The following is a 27,529-nucleotide window of genomic DNA, read 5'->3' as shown; positions in this document are numbered from 1 at the left end:
ATGCATGCCCACGGCCACAGGAAAAATGGCCGCTTACAAAGTAAGCCATCATTTGAACCCAACTCCAGAAGAAGGCACACAGAGAGGCCGTTCCTGAAGAAGATGGAGGCGGCACTGGAGAGTTCCCTCGCAGCATTGGGGACGCCCCCAGTGCTGCGAGAGAACTCATTTGCATACAGACGAAAACCGGGATTTCCGACCGAACGGCGGTGCGGAGAAGACATCTAAAGGTAGGAGAAGAATAGCCCTTCTTAAGGCTATTCCTATGTGTGATCTACAAAAAAATGTGATTTTAATGGTAGAATCCCTTTAACAGACCTGCCTAGGCTTGTATACCTATACAACCAATGTCCTGACACTAATTTTAATGCGGAGATATCTAATTTACACAGTATTGCTCAATACCACGCAGTGATAAGTCCATGAGCATAGCACATACCATATACATGTATAATCTTCACATTATGTCTATTTACAATGAAAGTGCTTTATTGTAGCCTATTTAGTCAATTCTTCTATCACATGATTCACTAGTATATGAAAAAAAATTACAATACCACAGAAAATGCAGTCAGCATAGCCGAAATCTACACCGGGAGCAGCACAGAGGTGTGTGGCTTAATGTACAAATAAATAATAGAGAAGGGAAGGAGCCAGATACAGGCTGGCTCGGGAAAGAAAATACAAAATGTAAGAAACAGGGGGTGTCGCTAACAGAATGGTGAAGCCGTGGGGTCGAAGGTTTTGAAAACGTCTTTCAGAGGCTTGTCGTCACCTTCGCCCTCGGTGGTAGTGTCTTGGGCTTGGTTTACAGGAGCTGCTGGTTTGATCTGCCTCGGATCGCTGTACTGAGGTCTTATGAGTCCGGCCAAAGCGGAGACGGGGAGGTTGTGAACTGCTGGTGGGGGGCATGCCTGTGACGTTGTGGTCTTATTTGTCGCCTCTGTTTTGTCTGCTGGACAGTCGATTTTATCCTCAGTGTCCTCCTGACTTTTAACCGTCGGCTGTTGCGTTTCCTCGGTTTCCTCCGTCTCGCTTTTGTTTGGCTTGTCCGCATCGACAGTCTTTTTCTGATGATCTCCGTTTTCTCCAACAGGAAGCGGGACGGTATCGGCTGAAGTTGTGGTGCCATCTCGCTGACTGTACAGACTGATGTTTTTCAGTATCGACCCAGGACTACTCAATCGACTACTAGAAGGGGACACTTTAGGAGCGTACGATGAAAGAGCTTCTTGGACAGGTCTAACGGATGTTGGCGGCGAGCTAATGGACGATCTTGCTGCCAAGCGAGGATCGCCTTTAGGTGATAATGGCTCTCTTGTTGTCCCGTGCTGGCTGTCAGAGCTGGGAGATCTATGAAGTCTGGACTGAAGGCCTTTTTGGAGACGAGGATCGTTCATTTTGTTAATTGTAACATGTGAATCCACCGGTTCCATATAGCTGCCTTTAGCTGAAATGCTTGCTTGTTTGGCCTTTTGTTCCAGTCTGGGGTCTACCCTCTCCAGCCTGGGGTCAGAAGCAGTCTGATGCACCTCCGTGACCAGGGGCCTAGATTTATTAAGCCTCTGGTCAGCAATAAGGGGAGGTAACGGCAAATTTATGGATGACACTGGATCAGGTTTCGGAGGGGGGACTGGGAGCAGATCCTCTGGTGCCCAGACGACGAGTTTAGCAAAGTTGGGTTTGGACAGTACAACATCCATTTTAATGTGGCTGAACTGCCTCAGCTTACAACGCGGGTCTCTTAAACTTACGCCTGGTAACATTTCTAATGGTATGATGGCGGTTTTCTCCCTTAGTTCCCTTTCAGCGTCTTCATCTTCGTCATCCATCCCTTTCTGCTTGACACTACTTGTAGAGTGAGGAAGGTGACTGATAGCAGGACTCTCGGGCTTCACCTTCCTAGGGTCGCGTGCGATTCTTGGGTCAGCTGGGACACTCTCAGCGTGATGGGCAGGACTCTGCCCCTGGTTAAGTCTTAGTCTAGGATCAAATGACTGACCTCCCCCAGCCCTGTCTTTGGCCAACCTTGGGTCACAGCTCTGAGGGGCTGACTGCTGCTCAGTGGAGCTGTTCCTGGCGAGTTTGGTTTGGTTACGTAGTGTTTTTAAGATGGAACTCACGCCACTACCATCCTCTTCCTCACTGCTGTACCAGTTTGCAAATTCATCTGAAAAAGTAAAAAAAAAAAAGTATGGTTAAAGTCTGCACCAGTTAAATTCTGGAATTTGGCAGCAACAACAGGTCCATCATCCTATTTGCTAAATCAGCACTAAATATGTGTCAAACAGCAACCATAAATTAGGATAAATAGAGGACTTATGAGTCCAGTGTATTCATGAAGAGAGGGCCCCTGAATGGTGACTAAAAGTATACATGTATATACAGCCAGCCATCAATCACTGTGAGGAGGGGAGTGCAGAGGCGGGCTAATACTCCACACTCATAACTATCACTCTGATGCATTTCTCATCTCTTCTTGGGGGTAGATATAATATTTTGATTAGCTTTAACTAACGTTTTGGTATTGGTTTTTTTTGGGTGGGGGGTCATACTAAAAAAAAAAAAAAAAACCCATAAGTCTATAATTTTTTGCATTTAGTTCCTACAGTGTTAACTCTCCATTAAAAATGACATTGTAACTTTGTCCAGTGGGTCTTTACAATTACGGCAAGACGCCTATGACTTCTTTACTGTTCTGTTGATGGAGATATTTGTCAGGGATCTATATTTGCAGGGCTAGTTATAGTTTTTATCAGTATCAATTTTTGTATGTATGACTTTTTGATCACTTGTTACTGCTAATTTCGGAAGGAAGTGAGGTGACCAAAATATATTAATTTGCGCATATATAACATTTATTTTTAAAATTAAAGGTTTTTATCTAAATTATTCTTTTTTTTTTTATACTTTCTTTTTAACTATTTTTTTTTTTCCTGTTCCACAAGGGAACTTGAACCTAGGACCTACCGATCCCCACTACAATGGGTTGCTGTGCAAACAGGTGGTCTGTCTCTGCTTCCTGCAGATACTACTGAGAACCACCATGTGACCTCAGATTTAGTAAAGTCTCCTGTTCTTCTGCTTTACCTTTTCTGTCAAAATGCTTCAGTGCTCCTCTCTGCCTCTCTAATTTGCTGCTTATAGCCCCCCACACACACACACATACAGTCCATAGTTTCTCCCTCTCTCAAAGTCAGATCACCATGTCCCTATTAAAGGGGTTGTTCCATCTCAAGGATCCTATCTATACTGGTAGCTTATGTAAATTGAAGACTTTTCCTAAATATATTGCTTTAGAAATTCTGCTTTGTTTGCCTGCTATGTGACCTTATTCCTCCCATTGTTTGCACAGTGTTGCTATAACCACGGACCTATAGGACAATCCATTCAGCTAATTGAAGTTTGCTGATAAAGCCCCGTCTCTTATTTTACATCAATGACGATCATTATTTGCCTGGTGGTTTCGTTCAGACCGAATACGGCCGATCCGGAACAGCTATTATACTCTGAGTTCTCTTTAGACCCCAGTGTATAATGATCGGAGGCTCCAGGGAGGAGATAAAACAAACAGTGTTACTCACCTCTCCTGGGCTCTGGTGATACTCTCTGCTGACTGACATCACAAACTGCTGTTTTCTGTGATTGGGTCTCATCGGTCACACAGAGTTATGACGCATAAGTGTTACATGTCATGTGAAGCACCGAGGCCCAATCACATGGCCATCAGCCAGAAGATATAAGGAAGTCACACTGGAGCCCACGAGAGGTGAGTAATATATACACATATTTTTTTTATGGTTTAATCACCTTCCCTGGCCTCTGTTATTTCTATTCTGGGGTCTGAAGTGATTCCAGAGTATAATATTTGCAGTTTTGGTTTGGATGTGTTCAGTCTAACTTAAACTGTAAGGATAACCTTGCAAATGTTCTAATAACCAAAGTGAAATAACTGATGTAAACAAAATCGCATCGGTTATCCTGGTAGATATTTGGTCTCGGTTATTTTTTTTGCTTCAACTCAAAACTGTATTACCTGACATGCTGCAACATTTCCTCTTGTTACTATATGTCCCACCGCTCTATCTCATCGGTGTAGCTAAGTTTCGCGTCCACCCCTGAAGCCTGAGTATAACCCTGCCTCATGTACAGCATGGGCCATATAGTGGGCTCAGCAAAAAGCAGAGGTCTGGTAACCATATCAAGTCATTTAAGAAATAGGAATACGTTGAAAAGTTTCTTATAGAAGTAGTTTAAAACAAATAATAATTCTCGGAGTACTCCTTTAACCATCCAGGCAACACACTAGGTGTACTATACCCTGCATACATACCCTCTTCTCTGCTCATGGATCTCTGTGGCGGAGGCTGACTGCTGTCTGCGCCATCCATGGTTTTCCCCAGTCTTGAAAATAAAACTTTATGCATAGCTGAAAGTCAAAAACACACAAGACAGACATCAAAGTAGGTCATTCATCACCTTTAGGGGTTGAGTATTATGTGCAACCAAAGCAGAGAACTTACCTTCAGGTACGCTGGAAGTTTTGACATTATGGACAGCCTGCTGGGAGTAGTAGTTCTCATAATATCCAGAGGCGCTTTGTCCGGGCTGGTAACTGTTTTGTTGTTGCATCCCATGCGGCTGCTCGTCTACAGCGTGGTGGTACGGGGGTGCATGTACATTGGGCCCTTCTCTCTGATGGTTCATGCCATGGCTTGGAGGTGCGGAGGGGTTAAATGATGCGTTCATGCCCGAGTTCCCATACATAGGAGGTGGAGGCAGGGGTCCTGGTTCGGGCAGTGGCTCCGAGTTGTACATAGATGGGTGATTTCCTTGGTATTGCATATAGGGTTGGTTGTAAAACTTTGACCTGCATCAGAGGAAACAAGTCCCAGGTTACAAAATACAAAAGCGTTAAGATAATATATTGTACTTGTAACACCATTCCGACAGCTTTTCAAGGATAAAAGACCAAGGCAAGTCACCTACCATTTCTGATCCTGCCTTTCTCAAGCAAGGGGAACAAATTCTCTTCATTATTTTATTTGCAACGTAGCACCCAATGAGGTGATCTTAAAGTGAGAATTCACAATGTGCAAAGTAGAGAAAAGGATCAATAACCAGTTGATTGATGTTTTGGTCAATCCAGTCACATTGCTCAATAACAAATATGGATCCTTTTTTCTACTTTGCACGTTGTGGATTCTTTGCATATAAAATAATAGAGAGTTTGTTCCCTGTGAGTGCAAAGTTCCTTTTACTATTGCAAGGCAATTCCATTCACTATCATTGGCTGTGATGTAGTAGTGAGACACTGCGATCCTGTGTTGCCCGAAGCCAAAATTAAACATGTACGAGCAGAACCAGACACGCCTGTTATACACTACTGCTTCCTTACATAACAGTTTAGTATGTACATGACACAGGCAGCGGTGTGTATGACAGATAATACAGTCGTAGGAAGTGCAGACTATAAGGAGGAGTTTATGTGTCTGTAACCTCTTCTGGGGTAACAAACTCACCCGTGCCGGGGCACTTCTTCCATTTCCTCGTCAATATCATGCTGCACTTCTTCTTCAGTGTTTAGAACCTGCAGAACACAAAGGTCATGTGATGTATAACATACTGAGGGACATAGGCTTACTTCTAGTGGCTTTAAGAAATTACATTCACACCATTAAAGGGGCTCTATCATTGGGAAAAGTAATTTTTAGCTAATCACATCCTTGCATAGCCTTTAGAAAGTCTATTCCACACTTACCTTTAGTATGTAGATTGCCTCAGTGGTTTCTGAATAAGTCCGTTTTTATTCATATGCTAATGAGCTTCCAGCCAGCTCAGGAAGTTCCCAGCAGCACTTGTCTCTCCTATTATCTCCTATGTGTGTGCAAACAGGAAGCTGAGTCATCAGCAGCAGCAGCCTCCCATAGGAAAAAATAGGAAGGGAGTGCACGATGTATCATGCACCAGTCTAATTAGCATATGAATAAAAACTGACTTATTCAGAAACCACTGAGGCAATCTACATACTAAAGGTAGGTGTGGAATAGACTTTCTAAAGGCTACGCAAAGATGTGATTAGTTAAAAATGACTTTTCCCAATGATAGAGCCCCTTTAAGGTCACGTTAAAAGTCTCATATTTCCTTAAAGGGGGTCGTCCACTTTCAGAAAAATATTGAGACCAATGTTATTGTTTGTAAAATAAAAAAAATCTAAAGTGTTCCAATATAATTTCTGTATCAATTCCTCCAGGTTTCCTAGATCTCTGCTTACTGTCAATGGATAAAAATCAATCCATGGTTATGCCCTGTTCACATCTGCGTTTGTATTCCGTCCAGGGGAATCCACATGGGGGCCCCCCTGAAAGGAATACCAAACACAATTGCAAGCACTGGTGCAATAAAAGCACATGGACCCCATAGACTATAATGGGATCCGAGTGCTTGCCGCCTGCATAAATCATGCCGACAGGAAAGTAGTTCATCATCTACTTTCCTCTCTCCACATCGCATGATTCGTGCAGGCAGCGCGCAGCAAACACACGGACCCTATTATAGTCTATGGGGTCCGTGTGCTTTTACACCACAGCGCTTACAATTGCGTTTGTATTCCATTTGGGGGTCCCCATGCGGACTCTGCCTGGATGGAATACAAAAGCAGATGTGAACCAGGCCTTATATGATATCCAGTCCATGGTCATGTGATGTACACAGACGTGCAGAGCTCATTACCGTCACAGCACAGTATTCGGATATCTGCCTAGTAATGAGCAGAGCACCTGTGTCTCCTAAGTCATCCGAATGTGATTGTTGGGGCTCTGGCACCTAGGACCTCCTCCTATCATCTGTTGGATGAAGCCACATCACTCACTAGCGCTGCAGTCCGTTTCTTGTGCCGATGACATCACGTTCATCGGTCACATGGTACAGCAGCAGCTCATCCCCTTAAAATTTGCTCCAAATTCCACCTGGAACCAGTCTCCATTTATTTCAAGGGCAGTCAGATGCTGATTTTTTTTACAAAAGTGAAAAAATAAGCATCATGCTTCATCTTCAGACAGATTTCGCCTGATAACTCGCATAGATGTGAGTGGGAAGCAGAAAATACGCTCGAGCTGAGGCGCAATTGGACGCAGATTTTGATGTGGAATTTGGACCAACATAAAAATAAATTCTAATTCCTGAAGCGGAGTTTTCATCTTGAAAAATGTATGCCATGTGAACAACCCCTAAGTGGCCGTTGCTATCTTATACATTTACCTTGTGCAGTAACTCTCTGGTTTCATCAGTAAGAGGGTCATGAGAAAATTTGCAGTTGTCTCCTTGGTAGCACTTGGTCCCTGTATGGTGGAACTTACAAGGAAATTCACGTATGGCGCATGTTAAGGATGATAAACATGCAAACGTCTGTGGTGAAAAAACACGTGTGCAAAGCTTAACAGCTACAATAATTGTATGTGGTGAAATCCTTAGGCAAGATAGTCCATATTTCTAGCATAGACATCCCCTTTAATGTCACATTGAGGATAGTGGTTTCGATAATGGTAGACGCCCCACAAGTAAAAAGGATATTATGCATATAGATGCAGTTCTCTCCTCTTGTACAATAGCCTTGTATATAAAACTTGCAGATTTCCTTCTTCTTTTCTATTTCTGCATCATGATCAAACTTGCATTGATCTCCCTGGAATAAAATAATAACAGAATAATGTTAAAGGCCTTTGTACAAACACCTAGTTCATCACTCTATATGGGATTACACGTGTTCTCCAGCTGAATGCATTTTTTTTTTTTTTTTTTTTTTTTTTTTTTTTTTTACTAAGGGCTAGTTCACATGGGGCATGGAATGGCGTATTTTGGTCATGATTGTGACACGAGAAGAATAGGACCAAAATGCGACTTTCCGCTCCGGAGTAGGCCCAAATGAATGGGCCTAGTCCGGAGGATACTGGGGCTGAATCAGCCACGGAATCCGCCTGAAGAAAGGGCAGCTCACTTCTTTTTTTTTCTGTGAGCGTAGGTGATTTAGTATCCCAAATCGCCCCGACAGAATCCCTTTAATGCTGACGATGTCAAGACTGAGTAATATAAGACACACTAGTAATACTAGTAACTTCATGGCAAAGGCAGTAGATGTCTGACTTTGTGTGCCACAACATCTTTCTGTATCACACAGCTTAGACTAGGACTGTGCACACAACTTACATAACCCTCCAGACATTTTACATTTGGTGTTTCACAGACTCCCATGTCAGTTTTACAGCAGCTATTGTGCATTTTTATTTTTTTTCAGGACGGGTTTTGTACATCTGGTACTACTTTGAAGGGTTTATTAACTAGCGGTAGTTCCTGCTATAACACGGACATTATTATAGATTCAAAGGGGTGTTCCAAGACGGTGACCTATCCTGACACCGATCAGCTGTTTGAAGAAGCCTTCGCAGACTCTACTGAGAGTATTACAATATATTATAGAAAAAAAACTGCATTTGTGCAACTTTAAAGGGGCTCTATCACTGGGAAAAGTCATTTTTAGCTAATCACATCCTTGCATAGGCTTTAGAAAGTCTATTCCACACCTACCTTTAGTATGTAGATTGCCTCAGTGGTTTCTGAATAAGTCCCTTTTTCCATATGCTAATGAGCTTCCAGCCAGCACAGGAAGTTCCCAGCAGCACTCGTTTCTCCTATTATCTCCTATGTGTGTGTGTGTGCTAACAGGAAGCTGAGTCAGCAGCAGTCTCCCATAGGAAACAATAGGAGAGGAGTGCACGATGTATCGTGCACCAGTCTATTTAGCCTATGAATAAAAACGGACTTATTCAGAAACCACTGAGGCAATCTATATACTAAAGGTAGGTGTGGAATAGCCTTTCTAAAGGCTATGCAAAGATGTGATTAGTTAAAAATGACTTTTCCCAGTGATAGAGCCCCTTTAATATGGGCTTTGTTTTTATGGTGTTCACCTGGCAGCCAAAAACAAGGACAACTGTGATCCATGGGTCGGCACCATTCAAGGAATAACAAATTTACATCTTTTTTTTCTTTTAAAAGTTTTTGGAGTCGCCATATTCCGACCCTTGTAATAGAGCAGCCTCAATAGCTCTATGCCTATGACAGGCCTGGGATCCTTTATTAGGAACAGGACAGCTCTCACGATCTCACCAAGTGGTAGCCTACTGCAATTGTAAATGGGCTATTGGAAACTTCATGGGGGGGGATAGCTGAATACAATGCCCAAGATCAGTGCAGACTGATTTTGTGGGCATTAAGATAAGATAAGATAATCCTTTAATAGTCCCACAATGGGGAAATTTCAGTGATACAGTTTCATAGATGGTACAGTAGTATATAACAAGAGAGAAAAACACATACAAGCTCATGGCAGATAGAGAAATCCTAGGAATCATAGCAACTAAAAAGAAAGAAACACAGACACTCAGGGTCTCTGCTGTGTAATACTGCTGGCTATGGTGACCACTCTGCTTCATCGCCATACAATTACAGAGCGTGTCAGGAAAGGGTTAAGTTCCCTTCCATTTTTTTGTACACAAAAGATCTACTTGACCAATTTTACCTTGATACAACGCCCTTCCAAGAAATACTTGCAGATCTGCTTCCCTTTGCGCTCCACCGTGTGCTGGTTGATGAATTCCTGACTCATGGCCACCCATTTCTTCACGGGTTTGTTCTCCTATTGAGCACAGAGCGTATTGTTAGCGCCGATGCTATTTGTAGCACAATTCTTGGTATACAGACACACACTAAAGATGCGCACTATAGGAAGAAAAGGGTTAGTCCCTGGGTTACTCCAGTCAGGTGTTTCATTCTGTACAAGATCCTGGCCTTTACAAACATCTGTGATAGAAGGGATCGTTCTCTGGAACTCACCAAATTCTATAACTTCTTCAGTACGGGGCCAATTTGTGGTCCAGGACCAGACACATTTTTTTTTTTTTGTATGTGCGGTTTTAAGGGCTGTGACATTTTTATCATTTGGATTTCAACAACGATTATTATTATTCAGGGATTTATTTTTATGTTGTTTTTTTTTACAGGTGTTTAATTTTATTTTTTTTTATATCTGGGAAAGAATAAACAAAAAAGAGAAGGGAAACGTGTCCCTTTATTGTCTGTTTTTCACTTTATTTTTTTTTAAATTTAATAACACAAAGTGCTACTAAAAAAAAAAAACTTCATAAAACAGTTTACGGTAATTTTTATTTTGTATTGTGTCAGGAGTGGGGCTGGAACCGGTAATAAGGGCATGTTTTGTGACATATTATTTTATTTATTTTCTTTGCTTTTCTACTGCTTTTTATATTTATTGTATTTTTATATCTGATCACTTTTTTTGTTTTTTGGTGGGGGGGCTTATTTCTCCTGTAATTGGGGCTGGTACACTTAGCCCCAGTTGCAGGAATAATACAGCCTCCTGTCCATAACTACAGAGCTGATCTGTGTCGTGTATAACCCAGCACACACACTGATCCCGGAGGGTCACCTGACCGCAGAGTCAGCATCATGGCAGCATCCATAGATGTGTAAACAGCGCTCACTGAGCTTTTCCTAAATATATTGCTCTTGCAATGCTGCTTTGTTTGCCTGCTATATGAACTTATTCCTGCCATTGTTCACATAGTGTTTCCATAACGCCAGACCTGTGTCATAGGACAAGTGACATCGCTCACTGCTCTGCCAACAGGACAATCAGTTCAGCTAATTGCAGTTTGCTGATAAAGCCCGGTTTGTTATCTTTGTAAGTAAACACATGGATAACACTGAATCCATTCTGTACAAGCATCTGCATATTATCTGATCTGCCCAAGTATTGTGATACTTCATAGTGTCCTGTTCAGCAAGCTGGGGGGGGGGGAAGGGGAGAGAAACACTGGAAGTGAGAAGAGACAGCAGGCAAACTGCTTAAACAGGGAGATGGGAAAACACCTTTAATGACCTAACCTAAAGCTAGGTCAGCAATATTAGATCTGTGGGGATCTGACACCCACCAGCCCCCTCCCAGCAGATGGTGGACAGATAATGGAGCAGGAAGCAGACAGCTTTGTGTAGTGTTGAATCAATAAAGCATGCCAGAATGAGTAGGTAAAATGAGGTGCTGCCCAGTTTGCTGTGGCTCCAGTAGGGGGCACTGCCTTCTGTGATTTTTATTATGAGGCACCACCTGCTGCAACCATGTCAAACCAGATGGGTTAATGTTGCATATAGGAGAGGAGATCCATTCTAGTCTCAACCCTGCAGCTTAGGTCCATTTCAAGTGAATGGGAGCTGATCTGCAGTAACCTGGTCTGGCCACTACACAGAGAACAGTGCTGTCTGCTTCCTGTGCCATTCTCTGCATTAAAAGTTGGTTAGGTAGGTGACCCTCATTAATCTGGTAATGATGATCTATTTTCCATATAAGTCATCAATATTTTTAGCCTTGAACACATCACCTATGGAGCATTAAAATGTTATTATTCGATACAAATGCAAACTTACTGAATGGAGATCCTTAAGATAGTTCAACAATATCAGTGGGAGTTCAACACCCTGCACACTGACAGACATTGGAGCCTGAGCACGGTTCAGTTCTCTGTGTAGTGTCAGTATAGGGTTACTGAAGATCAGCCCCTGTCCACTTTAACCCCATTAAGCAGAAAATGAAATCTACTACATGTGACATGCTATCAAAATTATTTAGTGGTACCCACCTCTTGGAATCCATCTTGATAATAAGGGTTTGGGCCTTTATGAGCCCCTCTTCCTCTGCCTCGATCTTTATGTATCGGTTTCTTGTGTGGACCAAGGCCTCGTCCATAGTAAAAGCCTTTCTGGTCAGGTCCTGTAAAACATCAAGGTCTTTATTTCAGAAGAAATGCAACCGTTTAACCCTTTAACACTACTTACATAGACAAATACATCTCGAATGACAAAAAAAAAAAAAAATACTGTAAAAAACCACTATATATATATATATATATATATATATATATATATATATATATATATATATATATATATATATATATATATATTCATCTATCACCTGGTACTTTACAATCACAAGTGCCTTCATGTAATTTGGCAACAAATTGTAACAAGGGCTTATTCCCATTACTGTGTTCAGCCACATTTCCCGTATGGCCGTGTGAATTGTACTCATTGCATCCTAGTGAGATACCGTATATACTCGAGTATAAACCGACCCGAATATAAGTCGAGGTCCCTAATTCCACCACAAAAAACTGGGAAAACTTATTGACTCGAGTATAAGCCTAGGGGGGGAAATGCAGCAGCTGCTGGAAAATTAAAAAAATTAAAATGGTCGGAGTTTTTGGGTGCAGTAGTTGCTGGGTCCTGGGGAAGGGGTGTTTTGGTTGTCTGTCTGCCCCTTCCCTGAGCTTGAGGACTGTTTTTTTTTTTCCCTCACTTGGAATTCAGTGTGGCTGAATATAGGGGATCTGTAGTGCTCCTATTAACCCCTTCCTGACAGAACAGGAGCTCTGCAGATACCCTATATTCAGTAGACTTGTTTGTGTTTCATAGTCAATGAATCCCTTTAAATAAATTATATATATATATATATATATATATATATATATATATAGTCACCCTCCGATAATGTTCCGGAAGGCGGCGATGCAACCATGGCACCTGCACACTTTAAACAAAAGTGCAGCATCTAACCACGGCATCTAAAGTGTTAACAGGTGCGATCAGTGTCAGCAGTGATCGCAGAGGGTGCTGGCTGTATTATACAGCCGACATCCGCCGTGTACTGAGAGCCCTCTCCATACACCCCCTCACACCTAATCATGTACATGTACATCATTCTGTGTGAGGGGGTTAGCTGCTGATCTATCCTAAGAATGGTCATCAATTATTTAACGTGGAAACCCCCTTGAAAACATCATATCAGAGAATCTCGCCAGCAAGTCACCATGACATTGGGAGTATCAGTGAATGCATCTCAATGAAGGGCTTACCTGCTGGCATCCCTTTCATGGCTGGCTTCTTATAAGGTGGTTCGCTCATGTCAGGGTTTTCCTTGGCTTGCCTATAATGTTTCAGCTGTTCGGCATAATCCTCCTCATCCTCCTCATTGTAATTGCCATCACTGTAATTGCTGTAGTTGTCGTAGTCGGGTGGGTTTTTCTTGCTATGCATAGATTTCGAGGAGCTCATGTAATTCCCATGTCCATGCTGCGAGACAGAAGAAGTGAAAGTTACACATTTTCAGGCGTTCAGTTTTTGTGGCAGTGCTAGAAGCCAAAGACAGGGCTGGAAGAAAAAAAGAAGATGATCTGTTTTTTTTGTATCCACTCGTGGCTCTGTGTAAAAAAAAAAACCAAAAAACCTGCAGGTGTGATTCCAGCCTTAAAATGGATCAATTTTCATTAAAAAAAAAATAAAAAAAATGCTGCACTGGCAAATTGTTGCAGGTGAAGCAAAACAATTCTTCTTGGAATAATACCAGGGAAATGTTATTATATCAGGGCTGCATCTCTAGCAGGAGTCCCGGTACACTAAAGCTGAGGGCCTCTCCCATCTGTGCTCACAACCAAACTTCACAGCACATCCTAAAGCCAATGTCAAACTATGTAGGTGATGCAGTGACTATCAATCACGACATCAAGTGGTTAATAGGCCAGGATCACGGTTGTTGTCCCAGAGCCGTTCCTATATTCTAACTGGGTTTGTTATTAAAGTTATCCTTACATATTTCCTGTGGATAAGTGTTCAAATTAAAGGGGCTGTCCACTGGGACCCCCAGTCCTCCGGGATCCTACTTGTGAATGAAGCGCCATTGTGCTTATCTGAGCCATGCTCCCTCCACTTCTGTGGGGCTTCCGGTGGAATATCAGTCGTGTAAGGGTTGGTTCATATCTGCGTATGTATTCCGTCTGGTTAGAGTCTGCATGAGGACCCCCCAGAACGGAATATAAATGCATTTGCAAGTGCTGTGCTGTCAAAGCGCAAGGACTCCATAGACTATAATGGGGTCCGTGTGCTTGCCGCGCACGAACCATTCACTAAATACCATTCGTGCGGGCAGTGCGCGGCAAGCACACGGGCTCAATTATAGTTTATGGGGTCCATGTGCTTTAATTGCACAGCGCTTGCAGTTGTGTTGGTATTCCATTTGGGGGGGGGGGGGGGGAGTCCTCATGCGGACTCCCCCAGACAGAATCCAAACGCTAATGTGAACCAGGGGTTAGTGTCCAGTGTATTGTCGGCTTTCTAGCACTATATAATACTGTACATTGATGAGGACATGAAAGGTCCTCTTTAAGGGCTAGTTCACACGTGAGTATAAGGGGAGGTTTTTGACAGCGGATTTCACGTCCAAAACCTCCCCTTATAATGGTGGTCTATAGAGACCGCCGGGCTTCTGTTCTCCGCTAGCGGCGGGCTGCTGCTAGCGGAGAAAAGAAAGGACATGTCCTTTCTTCAGGTGGAAGCCGCGCAGGCTCAGCCGCGCGGCTTCCGCCCCCGGCAGCTCCCTCCTATGTCGGCTCATTCATTTGAGCCGACAGCAGAGGGTTAAGCCGCGACAGCGATGGTCGCGGCGGGCGGGTTTTGACAAGAGAGAGACACGGCTCGCCGCGTATCTCTCTGTGTCAAAACCAGCGCGGGCAGTTCACGTGTGAACTAGCCCTAAGAGTCCACAGCATTCACGACCTCTGTATGCTCTGACTGGATGACGTCACATGGCACAGCAGCAGTCACATTCAAGTGACTGGGGTAGAACTGTAACACCCAGCACAGCCCCTATGATATGTACAGCATTATGCTTGGTATTTAGCGAAGAGGCCACAGTGCTCAAATCAAAATGCTGCGGCCTCTTCAACCAGCTGATCAGTGGGGTTCCTGGGTGTCAGATCCCCCCACCAATGACATGTTGATGACCTATCCTAAGAGTAGGTCATCAATATCTACTAGAAAACCGCTTTACTGTCGCAGTCAATAAAACATATAGAAAACAATGGGATTAAACTGTTTTTGCAGGTTTGCATACTAATTTTGTGGACTGTTAAGTGGATTTACTGCAGGTTTCAACCCAAGCAATGTAAAGTATGAAATCTACAGTGAAAATCTGCAGAAAAAAATTTGTCACGCATGTCAATTAATGTGCAGGTAATTTCTTGTAAAGTATGGGTGAGATTTGTTAAAATTTCAGCCGCTTTGCTACTGTAAACAGGTATAGACTCACCAGGCGCAAACAAATCTGCACTTTTTGGGCTAGTTCACAGGGGAATGAGTGTCAGACATCTTGGTCCTGATTTTGACGCGGGAAGCCGCGTCAGGGTAGGACCAAAATGCGCCTGCTACGGCTTCCGACAGTCGCGGCTTCCCGCTCCGGTGTAGGCCCAAATGAATGGGCCTAGTCTGGAGGGTGCTACTGCGAGGCGGATTCAGCCGCGGAATCCACCTGAAAACAGGGCAGCTCGCTTTTTTTTCCCCGTGAGCGGGAACACACCGCTCACGTAAAAAAGGAAGATAGAGGTCTACATAGACCTCTATTGTGAGTGGTCGGATTCTGACATAGATTCAGTGCCAAAATCCGCCCCCTCTTGCCCCGTGTGAACGAGCCCTTTTGGTAAGTCTGGATATATCTGTACTGTATATACACAGCATGCAGACACACACAAAGTATTTGCACTGTTCAAGCACATAGTGAGAGAAGCTAAGGGTAGTACAACGCAAGAAGCGATTATAAGGGTCTTCCAGGGTTATCAATGGATGACCTATCCTTCATCACTTATAAATCGAAGGAGTCCAACAGCCAGGCCCCCAACTGACCAGCTGTTTGAAGAGGCTGCAATGTCTAAGTGAGCCTTGCAGTCCATTCAGTACTTACAAAGCACACTGGCTCTGCTTGGTATTGCAGTTCCGTCTATTCACTTGAATGGGACTGAGCTGTGTAGCAGTCATGTGACCAATGAATGTGATGTGATCTAGGGGGGTCCCAGGTCATCAAATTAGAAGTTCCAAAAAACATATACAAGCCCTAAATAAAGTGTTTGCATATGGCTTACATATTTATAATGGGAGTCGTAATCTCTGTACATGGGAGGTTTGCGCGGCCTCTCGGCATGGTCATCGTCTGAGCTGTAGTCTGAGCTATCATCGCTGGATGGCGCGCTGTGCTGGAAAAAAACATACAAAGAGGAAAATCTTATTCACCATACACATCGAGGAATGCAAAAATACAAAAGAAACGCCCGAATAGCTAAAATATTCACCTTGTGCTTGGTTTTATGTCGCCGCTTCTTCTTTCCTTTCACTTTCTTTTTCCGTTTCCTTGACTTCTTATGAGACTTTTCCTCTTGTGGTTCCTCCTCTTCTTCTTTCGGCTCTTCTTTGACTTCTTCTGTTTTTTCCTCCTCAAATCCCGCATCGTCTATTTCACCATCTTCCAACTCGCCCTCCTTCCTGTGAAGAGAGAGAAGGAGTCAGACATTAGACCTACTAGTATTCATAGGACACAGTCCCAGAGGCTCATCCTATAGCTTGCCATACCCATAAGACATACATACCCATAAGATGTAAATACACATAAGACGTACATACCCATTAGATGTTTCCCACATACATATTGAATTGAGTCACATGTATGTTTACATACCATACAGAAGAAATAGGCCATCTTGTGACTACACTCAGAGCTGTGGAGTCGGTGGGCCAAACCACTGCCTCCGACCCCTCTATTTTCCCAAAGCCCAACCCGGCCTCCTTCATCAATGGTCAGACGGAAACAGTAAAGACCCTCTTAGTTATTAAATATCTAGTGACTGTATTTCGGACTGATCAGAAGGACACCCTTAAGGCAATCCCCTTGTGAATGGCGTGCCAATGCCCTTGTATGACCTGTGCTCCATTCACTTCTAAGGGGCTGTGGGTAATGGAGATTACTGAAGAGAAAGCAGCGTCGGCAACGGCCTCATCCTTCTGGTCAATGGAGGACCCAGCGATCGTGCCCCTTGCTATCGGAAACCGTCCCTTTAACAGTTGCAGCCAACGCCAGGCAAATAAAATCATATCCATGGATGCAAACCGTACAATCATTGTTCTGCCACATAACGACCACACATAGACTATTGTGTATAGTATCGGGCACCAGTGATGGCAACCAAAGAGGGAAAAGGGAATGGGAGGACTACAGTAGCCAGAGAGACTACCAAAACTAGGGTTAGATAGTTTGGAATACAATTGAGCTCATAACTATGTAATAATACAGCGAGGTTGGGTACAGAGATCTCTGCCATGAGGAGACTCAAGTAGGACAGAAGGTTTCTACAAAGACAAGGCTTCTTTACTGTAAGAGCAGCGAGACTACAGGACTCTACTAGAGGAACTCGGAATGGAAAAGGCTCTCAAATGGTTAAAGAAGAACCCGGCTAGCTGTCTTGAGCGCCGCCATCTTCCATGTTATACTGATTAGATTTCTGGCATTAGGTTGTTGATCCGGAGAGTTATTCCGATTGCCAATTTGGAGTCAGAAAGGAATTTGTCTCATAAAATGAAGAGATTTGGCTTCTACTTCATGAGGTTTTTGTGTTCCTCTGGATCAACGCTGTTGGATGATATTCTGAACTCGATGGAGCTATCTTTTGTTTCCTGCCTTATAAACTATGTTACTTAGGAAACCTTAAAGGGATTCTACCATTAAAAAGTTTTTTTTTTTGTCGTTGACACGTCGGAATAGCCTTAAGAAAGGCTATTCTTCTCCTACCTTTAGATGTCATCTTCACCCCGCTGTTCGGTTAAAATTCCGTTTTCCGTCAGTATGCAAATGAGTTCTCTCGCAGCACTGGGGGCATCCCCAATGCTGCGAGAAAACTATCCAGAGCCGCCTTCATCTTCTTCTGGAACGCTCTCTTCGTGCGTCTTCTTCTGGCGCAGGTGGTGAAACTTGTAGACCTCAGCCAGACCCAACTGCGCATGCCCACGGCCACAAGAAAAATGGCCGCTTGCACAGTAAGCGGCCATTTTCTTGTAGCCTGTGGGCATGTGCAGTCGGCTCTGCCCAAGACCTACAAGTTTCACCACCTGCGCCAGAAGAAGACGCACGAAGAGGGCGTTCCAGAAGAAAATGGAGGCAGCGCTGGAGAGTTCTCTGGCAGCATTGGGGACGCCCTCAGTGCTGAAAGAGAACTCGTGTGCATACCAAAGGAAAACGGAATTTTAACTGAACGGTGGGGCGAAGAACACATCTAAAGATAGGAGAAGAATAGCCTTTCTTAAGGCTATTCCAACGTGTAAAAGACAAAAAATAAAGTTTTTAATGGTAGAATCCCTTTAAAGCCTCATGCGCACAACCAAGTATGCAGACCAAGTCTCTACTGATAGAGGGTCCAATGCCCCACATTGATGTCAATAGGAGAAGGATGACCCCCGGATGTAATCTGTGTACTTTCCAATATGAAATGAGTCCCCCCTGGGTGTGCACACTCGGTCGCGTACATGTAGCCTCAATGAGATGATCACCAGAAGTCGGCCCTAAAACCTGCTTTATACTGATATTTACATATCACATATCAGCCATTCAGTCGACTACCCTTCTAATTACAGGGGTTGTCCCGTTTCAGACAATTTGTACAATGAACAGTTCTACAGTATACTTTCAGTATCAATTTGTCATGGTCATGTGATGGACTTGGCCTGTTACAGCACAGTAGTGAGATCTGTTTAGTAACGAACCGTGCACCGGTGTGTCCATCACATGACCATGGACTGATAGACAATAAATGACTGACAGCAGAGATCTAGAGAACCGTGAGGAAGTGATACAGAAACTGTACAACTTTATGCATACAATAACATCTGGACAACCCTTTTAATACACGGACAGGTCGGGTCTCCTCTCAGTAACATCCACATGCTCAAAATAATCATCAGTTAATAGAACCTCGTGTCTTCCGCATTTTCCACTGAGTGATCTGTAAGTAACATTAGTTTCTTCCCATAAGACAGCCTTTGGTTTGCCCCAGTGGGATGGAAATTACCCTGCAAGTCTCAGCCCAGAACATATGCGGTCACTTATAGACGGCTAGATTCCCTCTTTGGCACAGAAAGTACAGGATGTCTTAAAAACTGAGTGTTCAGCAAAGCCGTCCTGTCCCTATTATGCACTGCGGAGAGCAAATGGAAAGGATCCACTTCTTAGAAACGCAGCGGCCTAATGTATATTACATAGCAATCATGTGACCTACGGTATACAGCAGGCTAAGATATAGCCATATATCTCTACACACGGCAATAAACAAGACCACCCTTACAGCAGAGGCTGAGCATCCCATTTATGTTATTGGGGCTTATGACGTTGCTGTCCAAAATGACAACCACAATAACTCGAGGGAGGTTTTATCCAGCCATATTTATCCCTGGCATGAATTGGAGTACAAAGCTGGGTAAGTCTCCCCCGTGTGCAGCTGCACCTTGGCCATATAGATGGACACTCTCCTGAATGCCATATATACAATACCAATAGGATGAATGAGGATCTAAGTACATCACCCGATAACAACCTAAAATAATCAGACCCGGCCGATCTGCCTCGTGACTGCGACTGTAATGCTTGCTCATGCCTCAAACAAGGAGCCGACGGTCAGCAGAAAACGGGCTAAACCGGCCACCCTGTCCATATCCATAGCCCCTCACTTACATATAGTATTTCCAATGAATGAATGCATTACAAGTCACACTCCAAGGAGATAAGTTACAATAAGGACATGTTCACGTGCCGGCCCCATGTTCTGTCCTTGTGATGTGAAAACAGCTTTATAAGGCCACACTGACCCGGCATGTGACAAAAGTGTATGTCTTTATGGCATATAATGGGCAGGTATCTCAGATTTTCTGTTTTACAGAAAAAAAAATCTGCCATTGATATTGAACGGTCAACAATGAAGAAAGGACTGACAATGGATGATATCAGTATGTAATAGACATAGGATTAGAGAAATGGACCAAAATATATCCAAATCCTGTCCTTAACAATATGAGACAAAGCACACGGCAAAGATAAGAGAGTCAGTAAAGACTAAGCATTCCTGTTACTTCTGATACAGAACAGTTCTATCCATAGGAGAGAAAAAATATTATTCCATCTACACCGATACCTTACTGTACATACAACCCATCACTACACCGATACCTTACTGTACATACAACCCATCACTACACCGATACCTTACTGTACATACAACCCATCACTACACCGATACCTTACTGTACATACAACCCATCACTACACCGATACCTTACTGTACATACAACCCATCACTACACCGATACCTTACTGTACATACAACCCATCACTACACCGATACCTTACTGTACATACAACCCATCACTACACCGATACCTTACTGTACATACAACCCATCACTACACCGATACCTTACTGTACATACAACCCATCACTACACCGATACCTTACTGTACATACAACCCATCACTACACCGATACCTTACTGTACATACAACCCATCACTACACCGATACCTTACTGTACATACAACCCATCACTACACCGATACCTTACTGTACATACAACCCATCACTACACCGATACCTTACTGTACATACAACCCATCACTACACCGATACCTTACTGTACATACAACCCATCACTACACCGATACCTTACTGTACATACAACCCATCACTACACCGATACCTTACTGTACATACAACCCATCACTACACCGATACCTTACTGTACATACAACCCATCACTACACCGATACCTTACTGTACATACAACCCATCACTACACCGATACCTTACTGTACATACAACCCATCACTACACCGATACCTTACTGTACATACAACCCATCACTACACCGATACCTTACTGTACATACAACCCATCACTACACCGATACCTTACTGTACATACAACCCATCACTACACCGATACCTTACTGTACATACAACCCATCACTACACCGATACCTTACTGTACATACAACCCATCACTACACCGATACCTTACTGTACATACAACCCATCACTACACCGATACCTTACTGTACATACAACCCATCACTACATCGATACCTTACTGTACATACAACCCATCACTACACCGATACCTTACTGTACATACAATCCATCACTACATCGATACCTTACTGTACATACAACCCATCACTACACCGATACCTTACTGTACATACAACCCATCACTACACCGATACCTTACTGTACATACAACCCATCACTACACCGATACCTTACTGTACATACAACCCATCACTACACCGATACCTTACTGTACATACAACCCATCACTACACCGATACCTTACTGTACATACAACCCATCACTACACCGATACCTTACTGTACATACAACCCATCACTACACCGATACCTTACTGTACATACAACCCATCACTACACCGATACCTTACTGTACATACAATCCATCACTACACCGATACCTTACTGTACATACAACCCATCACTACACCGATACCTTACTGTACATACAACCCATCACTACCCCGATACCTTACTGTACATACAACCCATCACTACACCGATACCTTACTGTACATACAACCCATCACTACACCGATACCTTACTGTACATACAACCCATCACTACACCGATACCTTACTGTACATACAACCCATCACTACCCCGATACCTTACTGTACATACAACCCATCACTACACCGATACCTTACTGTACATACAATCCATCACTACACCGATACCTTACTGTACATACAACCCATCACTACACCGATACCTTACTGTACATACAACCCATCACTACACTGACACCTTACTGTACATATAATTCTTCACTACATATCTACACTGACACCTTACTGGATAGCACAAATTATTATCATTACTTAAAAATCTACACTTTTTTTTTCTTTTCACTAACTATACTTAGGTTACAGTCATAAGGTGCAGTTTCTTAATTTTACATACAATCCATCGCTACACATCTACACAGATACCTTACTGTACCCATCTACACTGATATCGTACATAACAATCCATCACTGCACTGACACCTTTCTGTACATACAATTCTTCACTACATATCTACACCAATCCCTTACTGTACATACAACCCATCACTACACCGATACCTTACTGTACATAACAATCCATCACTGCACTGACACCTTATTATACATACAATTCTTCACTACATATCTACACTGATACCTTACTGAGCATAACAACCCATCACTACACTGATACCTTACTGTAAATAACAATCCATCATTACGCCTCTAAACCAATACCTTACTGTACATAACAATCCATCACTGCACTGACACCTTATTGTACATACAATTCTTCACTACACATCTACACTAATATCTTACTGTACATAATCCATCACTACACATCTACACCGATACCTTACTGTACATACAATCCATCGCTACACATCTACACAGATACCTTACTGTACATACAATCCATCACTAACAATCTACACCACTACCTTACTGTACATACAATTCATCACTACCCATCTACACCAATACCTTACTGTACATAATCCATCACTACACCAATACCTTACTGTACATACAATCCATCACTACACCAATACCTTACTGTACATACAATCCATCACTACACCAATACCTTACTGTACATACAATTCATCACTACCCATCTACACCGATACTTTACTGTACATACAACCCATCACTGCACTGACACCTTACTGTACATATAATTCTTCACTACATATCTACACTGACACCTTACTGGATAGCACAAATTATTATCATTACTTATAAATCTACACTTTTTTTTTCTTTTCACTAACTATACTTAGGTTACAGTCATAAGGTGCAGTTTCTTAATTTTACATAAAATCCATCACTACACATCTACACCGATACCTTACTGTACCCATCTACACTGATATCGTACATAACAATCCATCACTGCACTGACACCTTATTGTACATACAATTCTTCACTACATATCTACACTGATACCTTACTGAGCATAACAAGCCATCACTACACTGATACCTTACTGTAAATAACAATCCATCATTACGCCTCTACACCGATACCTTACTGTACCTAATCCATCACTACGCCTCTACACCGATACCTTACTGTACATACAATCCATCGCTACACATCTACACAGATACCATACTGTACATACAGCCCAACACTACCCATCTACACCGATACTTTACTGTACATACAATCCATCGCTACACATCTACACCGATACCTTACTGTACATACAATCCATCGCTACACATCTACACCGATACCTTACTGTACATACAATCCATCGCTACACATCTACACAGATACCATACTGTACATACAGCCCAACACTACCCATCTACACCGATACCTTACTGAACATACAACCCATCACTACCCATCTACACCAATACCTTACTGTACATACAATCCATCGCTACACATCTACACCGATACCTTACTGTACATACAACCCATCACTACACCGATACCTTACTGTACATAACAATCCATCACTGCACTGACACCTTATTGTACATACAATTCTTCACTACATATCTACACTGATACCTTACTGAGCATAACAACCCATCACTACACTGATACCTTACTGTAAATAACAATCCATCATTACGCCTCTACACCGATACCTTACTGTACCTAATCCATCACTACGCCTCTACACCGATACCTTACTGTACATACAATCCATCGCTACACATCTACACAGATACCATACTGTACATACAGCCCAACACTGCCCATCTACACCGATACCTTACTGTACATACAATCCATCGCTACACATCTACACCGATACCTTACTGTACATACAATCCATCGCTACACATCTACACCGATACCTTACTGTACATACAATTCATCGCTACACATCTACACCGATACCTTACTGTAGATACAACCCATCACTACCCATCTACACCAATACCTTACTGTACATACAATCCATCACTGCACTGACACCTTACTGTACATACAATATATCGCTACACATCTACACCGATACCTTACTGTACATACAACCCATCACTACCCCGATACCTTACTGTACATAACAATCCATCACTGCACTGACACCTTACTGTACATACAATTCTTCACTACATATCTACACTGACACCTTACTGCATAGGACAAATTATCATTACCTATAAATCTACACATTTCTTTTTTCTTTTCACTATCTATACTTAGGTTACAGTCATAAGGTGCAGTTTCTTAATTTTTACAGACGAAACATTTATTAAACTCCACCCAACAAAGCTGTATGAATGCATCCTTATTCTCTATTCACAGGACAGGAAATAAGGCACTATGTACACGGTGCAAACTGGATCAAAAAATCCAAACTGTACATGTCCGAACCTAATCAGGAGCCAGTGATTTATGATGCTGGGAGTCCCTGCTTCCCTAAGGCAGTACTGTCTGAACTATATACAGTACAGGAACATAAAGCCATGAGGGGGCAGGGACATTCAGCATCACATATCACTGTCATGCATGGTGGACCTATACCATCTCCTAACTAGTTATAGACAGAATTTCCAGTCCAGATTGCCACGAGTGCATGAGGCCTAGTCTAAGTCCAAGAATTTCCTATGTGAATGGTACAGAATTGTGCGTGCTTTACCACTTTTCTACTATTTTCTACTGGACAGCGATAGAGTTCATCACTCCATCAGCATCATAGAAGTAAATGGAACTGCAGTCAAACAAGTGCACTACCTCTCCATTTACACAGGGAACTTGGGAAGCCCTATTCTACAGACCACTGGGGTCCCGGCAATCAAAGATTTATCCCTAGCCATAAGGGAAAAGTAGCATTTGTGGAAAAACTTTTTTAGGCTGGGGCCCCACAAGGCGTAAACGCCACAATTTGCCCACAGCAGAAACGCCACGGAAAAAAAAAATCACTGCGTTTTACAGTCAGAACAAAGTGGATGGGATTCTAGTAAATCCCATGCCCACTGTGTGTGAAAAACCGCACTGCGGATACGCCGCAATTTCCAAAACCGGTGCGGTAAGGAAAATCGCAGCATGTCAATTATATCTAGGGAAAGGCCATCAGTTTCCTCATAGGTATAATTGAAAGGGAAAGTCCGCAGAGGAAAACTCTGCAAACTTTCTGTCTAGAGAGCTGCAGGAATATCCGCGTTGCGGCCATGGTTTTTCCTGCAGCATTTTTTTTTTTGCTGCGGGATGCCACGTTGGGCCTTAGCCTTAATGGGGTTATCAATGGACTTTGTATGTACTAACTTCTTAAGACTGGTTCTCACTCATGGTCACATAATCTAAATCAGCACCCGGATTGGTCCATCCTCTACCAGTTCAGTGTTCACTACCTGTACAACTCGGCTGGCAGGCTACATAGTAAAGCCAATCCCCACAGTATAGGTAATATACACTAAACATGAGAGGGAAGTGACAGTTTTGATCAGGTGACCCTCAGTCATCACCAGCCCGTAAGCCCACGGTTCGGACTAAGGAAGTAACTACATACAAAGTTCCTGGATAAGGACCCACGTAGCAAAATGTAGCTTTAAAAATGCATTGCATTTTTTTTCCAACTTTGCATTTTTCTCTGCATTTTTTTTTCTGTGTTTTTGAAAATACAGCTTTTAGGCAATGTGTGGATGAGATTAACCAAAATCTCTTTCACTTTTCTGGTACTGTATAATGCAGTGATTTTTTTTTTCTGCATTGTTGTAGAAGAGCTGCTTTTTCAGGCCTGTTCACATCTGCGCATGGGTTTCTGTTTGGGGATCCCCGAAAACCTAATCCACATAAAAAGTGGCTACTTGAGGATACCGGCAGACCCTATAGACTATAACGGGGTGGGGGAATGGAATGGCCCAAGAGCAGATGTGAACTGAGCCAGAGCTGCAGTTTTTGAGCCGATTCATAGCTGTGTTCAGGTTTCCATTCAGGGGCCCCTCAGAAAGATACCTAACCCGTATAAAAAAGCGGTTACCTAAGAAAACTCATGGACTCCATAGACTATAATGGGGTCCGTGTGGTTTCTGTACGAAAAATGCAGAGAGAAAAGTGCTGCTTTCAGGACTTTTCTCTCTGCATTGTTCACGCAGAGAGGGTAACGGAATGGCCCAAATGCAGATGTGAACCGAGCCTTAGCTGCAAAGTGGTTTTCCAGCCCCAAATAAACGGTTCTCACTGGTAACCTATCCACAGGAAAGGTTCTCAGTATCTGATCAGTGGGAGTCTGACACCCTCACAGATCAGATGCTACTGCTGAGAAGAGGGAGTGGATGCAAGTAATAGGAGCAGAACTACAGCGCCGTCTATTGTATAGTGGTGGCCATGAAGAACTGCAGCTTTGTCCTGATCTGCTCTCGAAAGCAGTCAATGTGAGCGGGGTCTGGGTGTCAGACCCCCACAGATCAGATAGCAATGACTTATCCTGTGGATAGATCATCATATTTAACATGCATTTGGGGCCCAGAAAACCCCTTTAACATACATGACATACAATCCATGGCTATACCTCTAGTGTAATGTACATGCCGCACAATCCTCACCTATATACTGACATCTACAGTGCTATATCTATAGTAGATCACAGAAATATCAGTAATAAAGTCAGAAACAACTTAGCAATCACTATACGATCATTTCCAATTAACTAATGAGTCCTGACGAAGCATCCCTGCGCGATCATTCTCTATCAAATCACAACCAAGCTCCTCATTCACGGTCAGATAAGTATACAGTTACAATAAATCATCATGACGAATTAATTAAAAATTAAATAAAAAAATCCTCTCTCACTCATCCAGGATCATCGCCCTATAAGATCTGCCGCCATAGCCGCCACGATAATCGCATCGCACGTAAAATCGTACCGTCTATGGCCGCCATTACTGTACATTTTTCGCCTTTTCTTTTTCCCATTAGATTGACGTTTTTTTTGTGTTTTTTTTCCGCTATACATCCAAAACAGAGTCCCACAGTCCATCGATTAGGCCCAAAGCGCGAGGGCGAGAAAGAAAAGTGACGCCGGTAGCCACGGTGATACAGATGCGCGCTGGAGATGGCCGACAGCAATAAATGTAACATGATAGACATCCCATAATCAGAAGAAATCATAGACAGATGAGAGAAGACATTGGTGTGGTCACAATAGCAGCTGATGAGCCTCCCCCAACCCCCAGACATGAGAACAGATGAGAAGAAATAATAAGAAGGTTATTACTCGACCTTTCGTCCCCTGCATGCTGACACTCTGTCATGTGGGTGTCTGGGGCTGGGTTGGGGGGTCTGGAGAACAGGCTCTCAAAGGCCATGTCTGCTGAGAGAACCCGCCTGCACTACACACTTTCTCACTCTACTCTTTAGTCTCTTTCTTATTAAATTTTAGTTTTTCTTTTCTTTTTTTTTTTTACACCGAAACCACGAGGAGGTGACCGTGTACAGCACACATCCCAGCTGCCGGTACAGCACCGTTCAGTGCCGCCGTGTAACGGGTGAATACGGTGCACCGG

General features: G+C 43.0%; 1 protein-coding gene and 1 long non-coding RNA gene across 2 annotated transcripts; both read right to left on the bottom strand.

The window, feature by feature from the left end:
• Positions 1-306: 306 nt before the first annotated feature.
• Positions 307-27,529, bottom strand: ZC3H6 (zinc finger CCCH-type containing 6). Its single transcript, XM_075283100.1, has 12 exons — positions 27,246-27,529; positions 16,248-16,437; positions 16,041-16,151; positions 12,987-13,203; positions 11,712-11,842; positions 9,578-9,694; positions 7,573-7,684; positions 7,261-7,370; positions 5,523-5,590; positions 4,524-4,870; positions 4,334-4,429; positions 307-2,170 (listed from the first exon to the last, which is right to left on the bottom strand). The coding sequence occupies exons 1-12, from the start codon at positions 27,329-27,331 to the stop codon at positions 711-713; spliced, it is 3,045 nt and encodes a 1,014-aa protein (XP_075139201.1). The 5' UTR covers positions 27,332-27,529; the 3' UTR covers positions 307-710.
• On the bottom strand, positions 23,115-24,097 carry LOC142212949 (uncharacterized). Its single transcript, XR_012717219.1, has 4 exons — positions 24,072-24,097; positions 23,994-24,036; positions 23,693-23,958; positions 23,115-23,500 (listed from the first exon to the last, which is right to left on the bottom strand). It is a non-coding gene; the product is annotated as an uncharacterized LOC142212949 (long non-coding RNA).

This window comes from Leptodactylus fuscus, chromosome 7, assembly GCF_031893055.1.
Source record: "Leptodactylus fuscus isolate aLepFus1 chromosome 7, aLepFus1.hap2, whole genome shotgun sequence".
Taxonomy (NCBI): Eukaryota; Metazoa; Chordata; class Amphibia; order Anura; family Leptodactylidae; genus Leptodactylus; species Leptodactylus fuscus.
The sequence above is the reverse complement of the archived record's forward strand: the minus strand, read 5'-3'. Positions and strand labels throughout refer to the sequence as shown.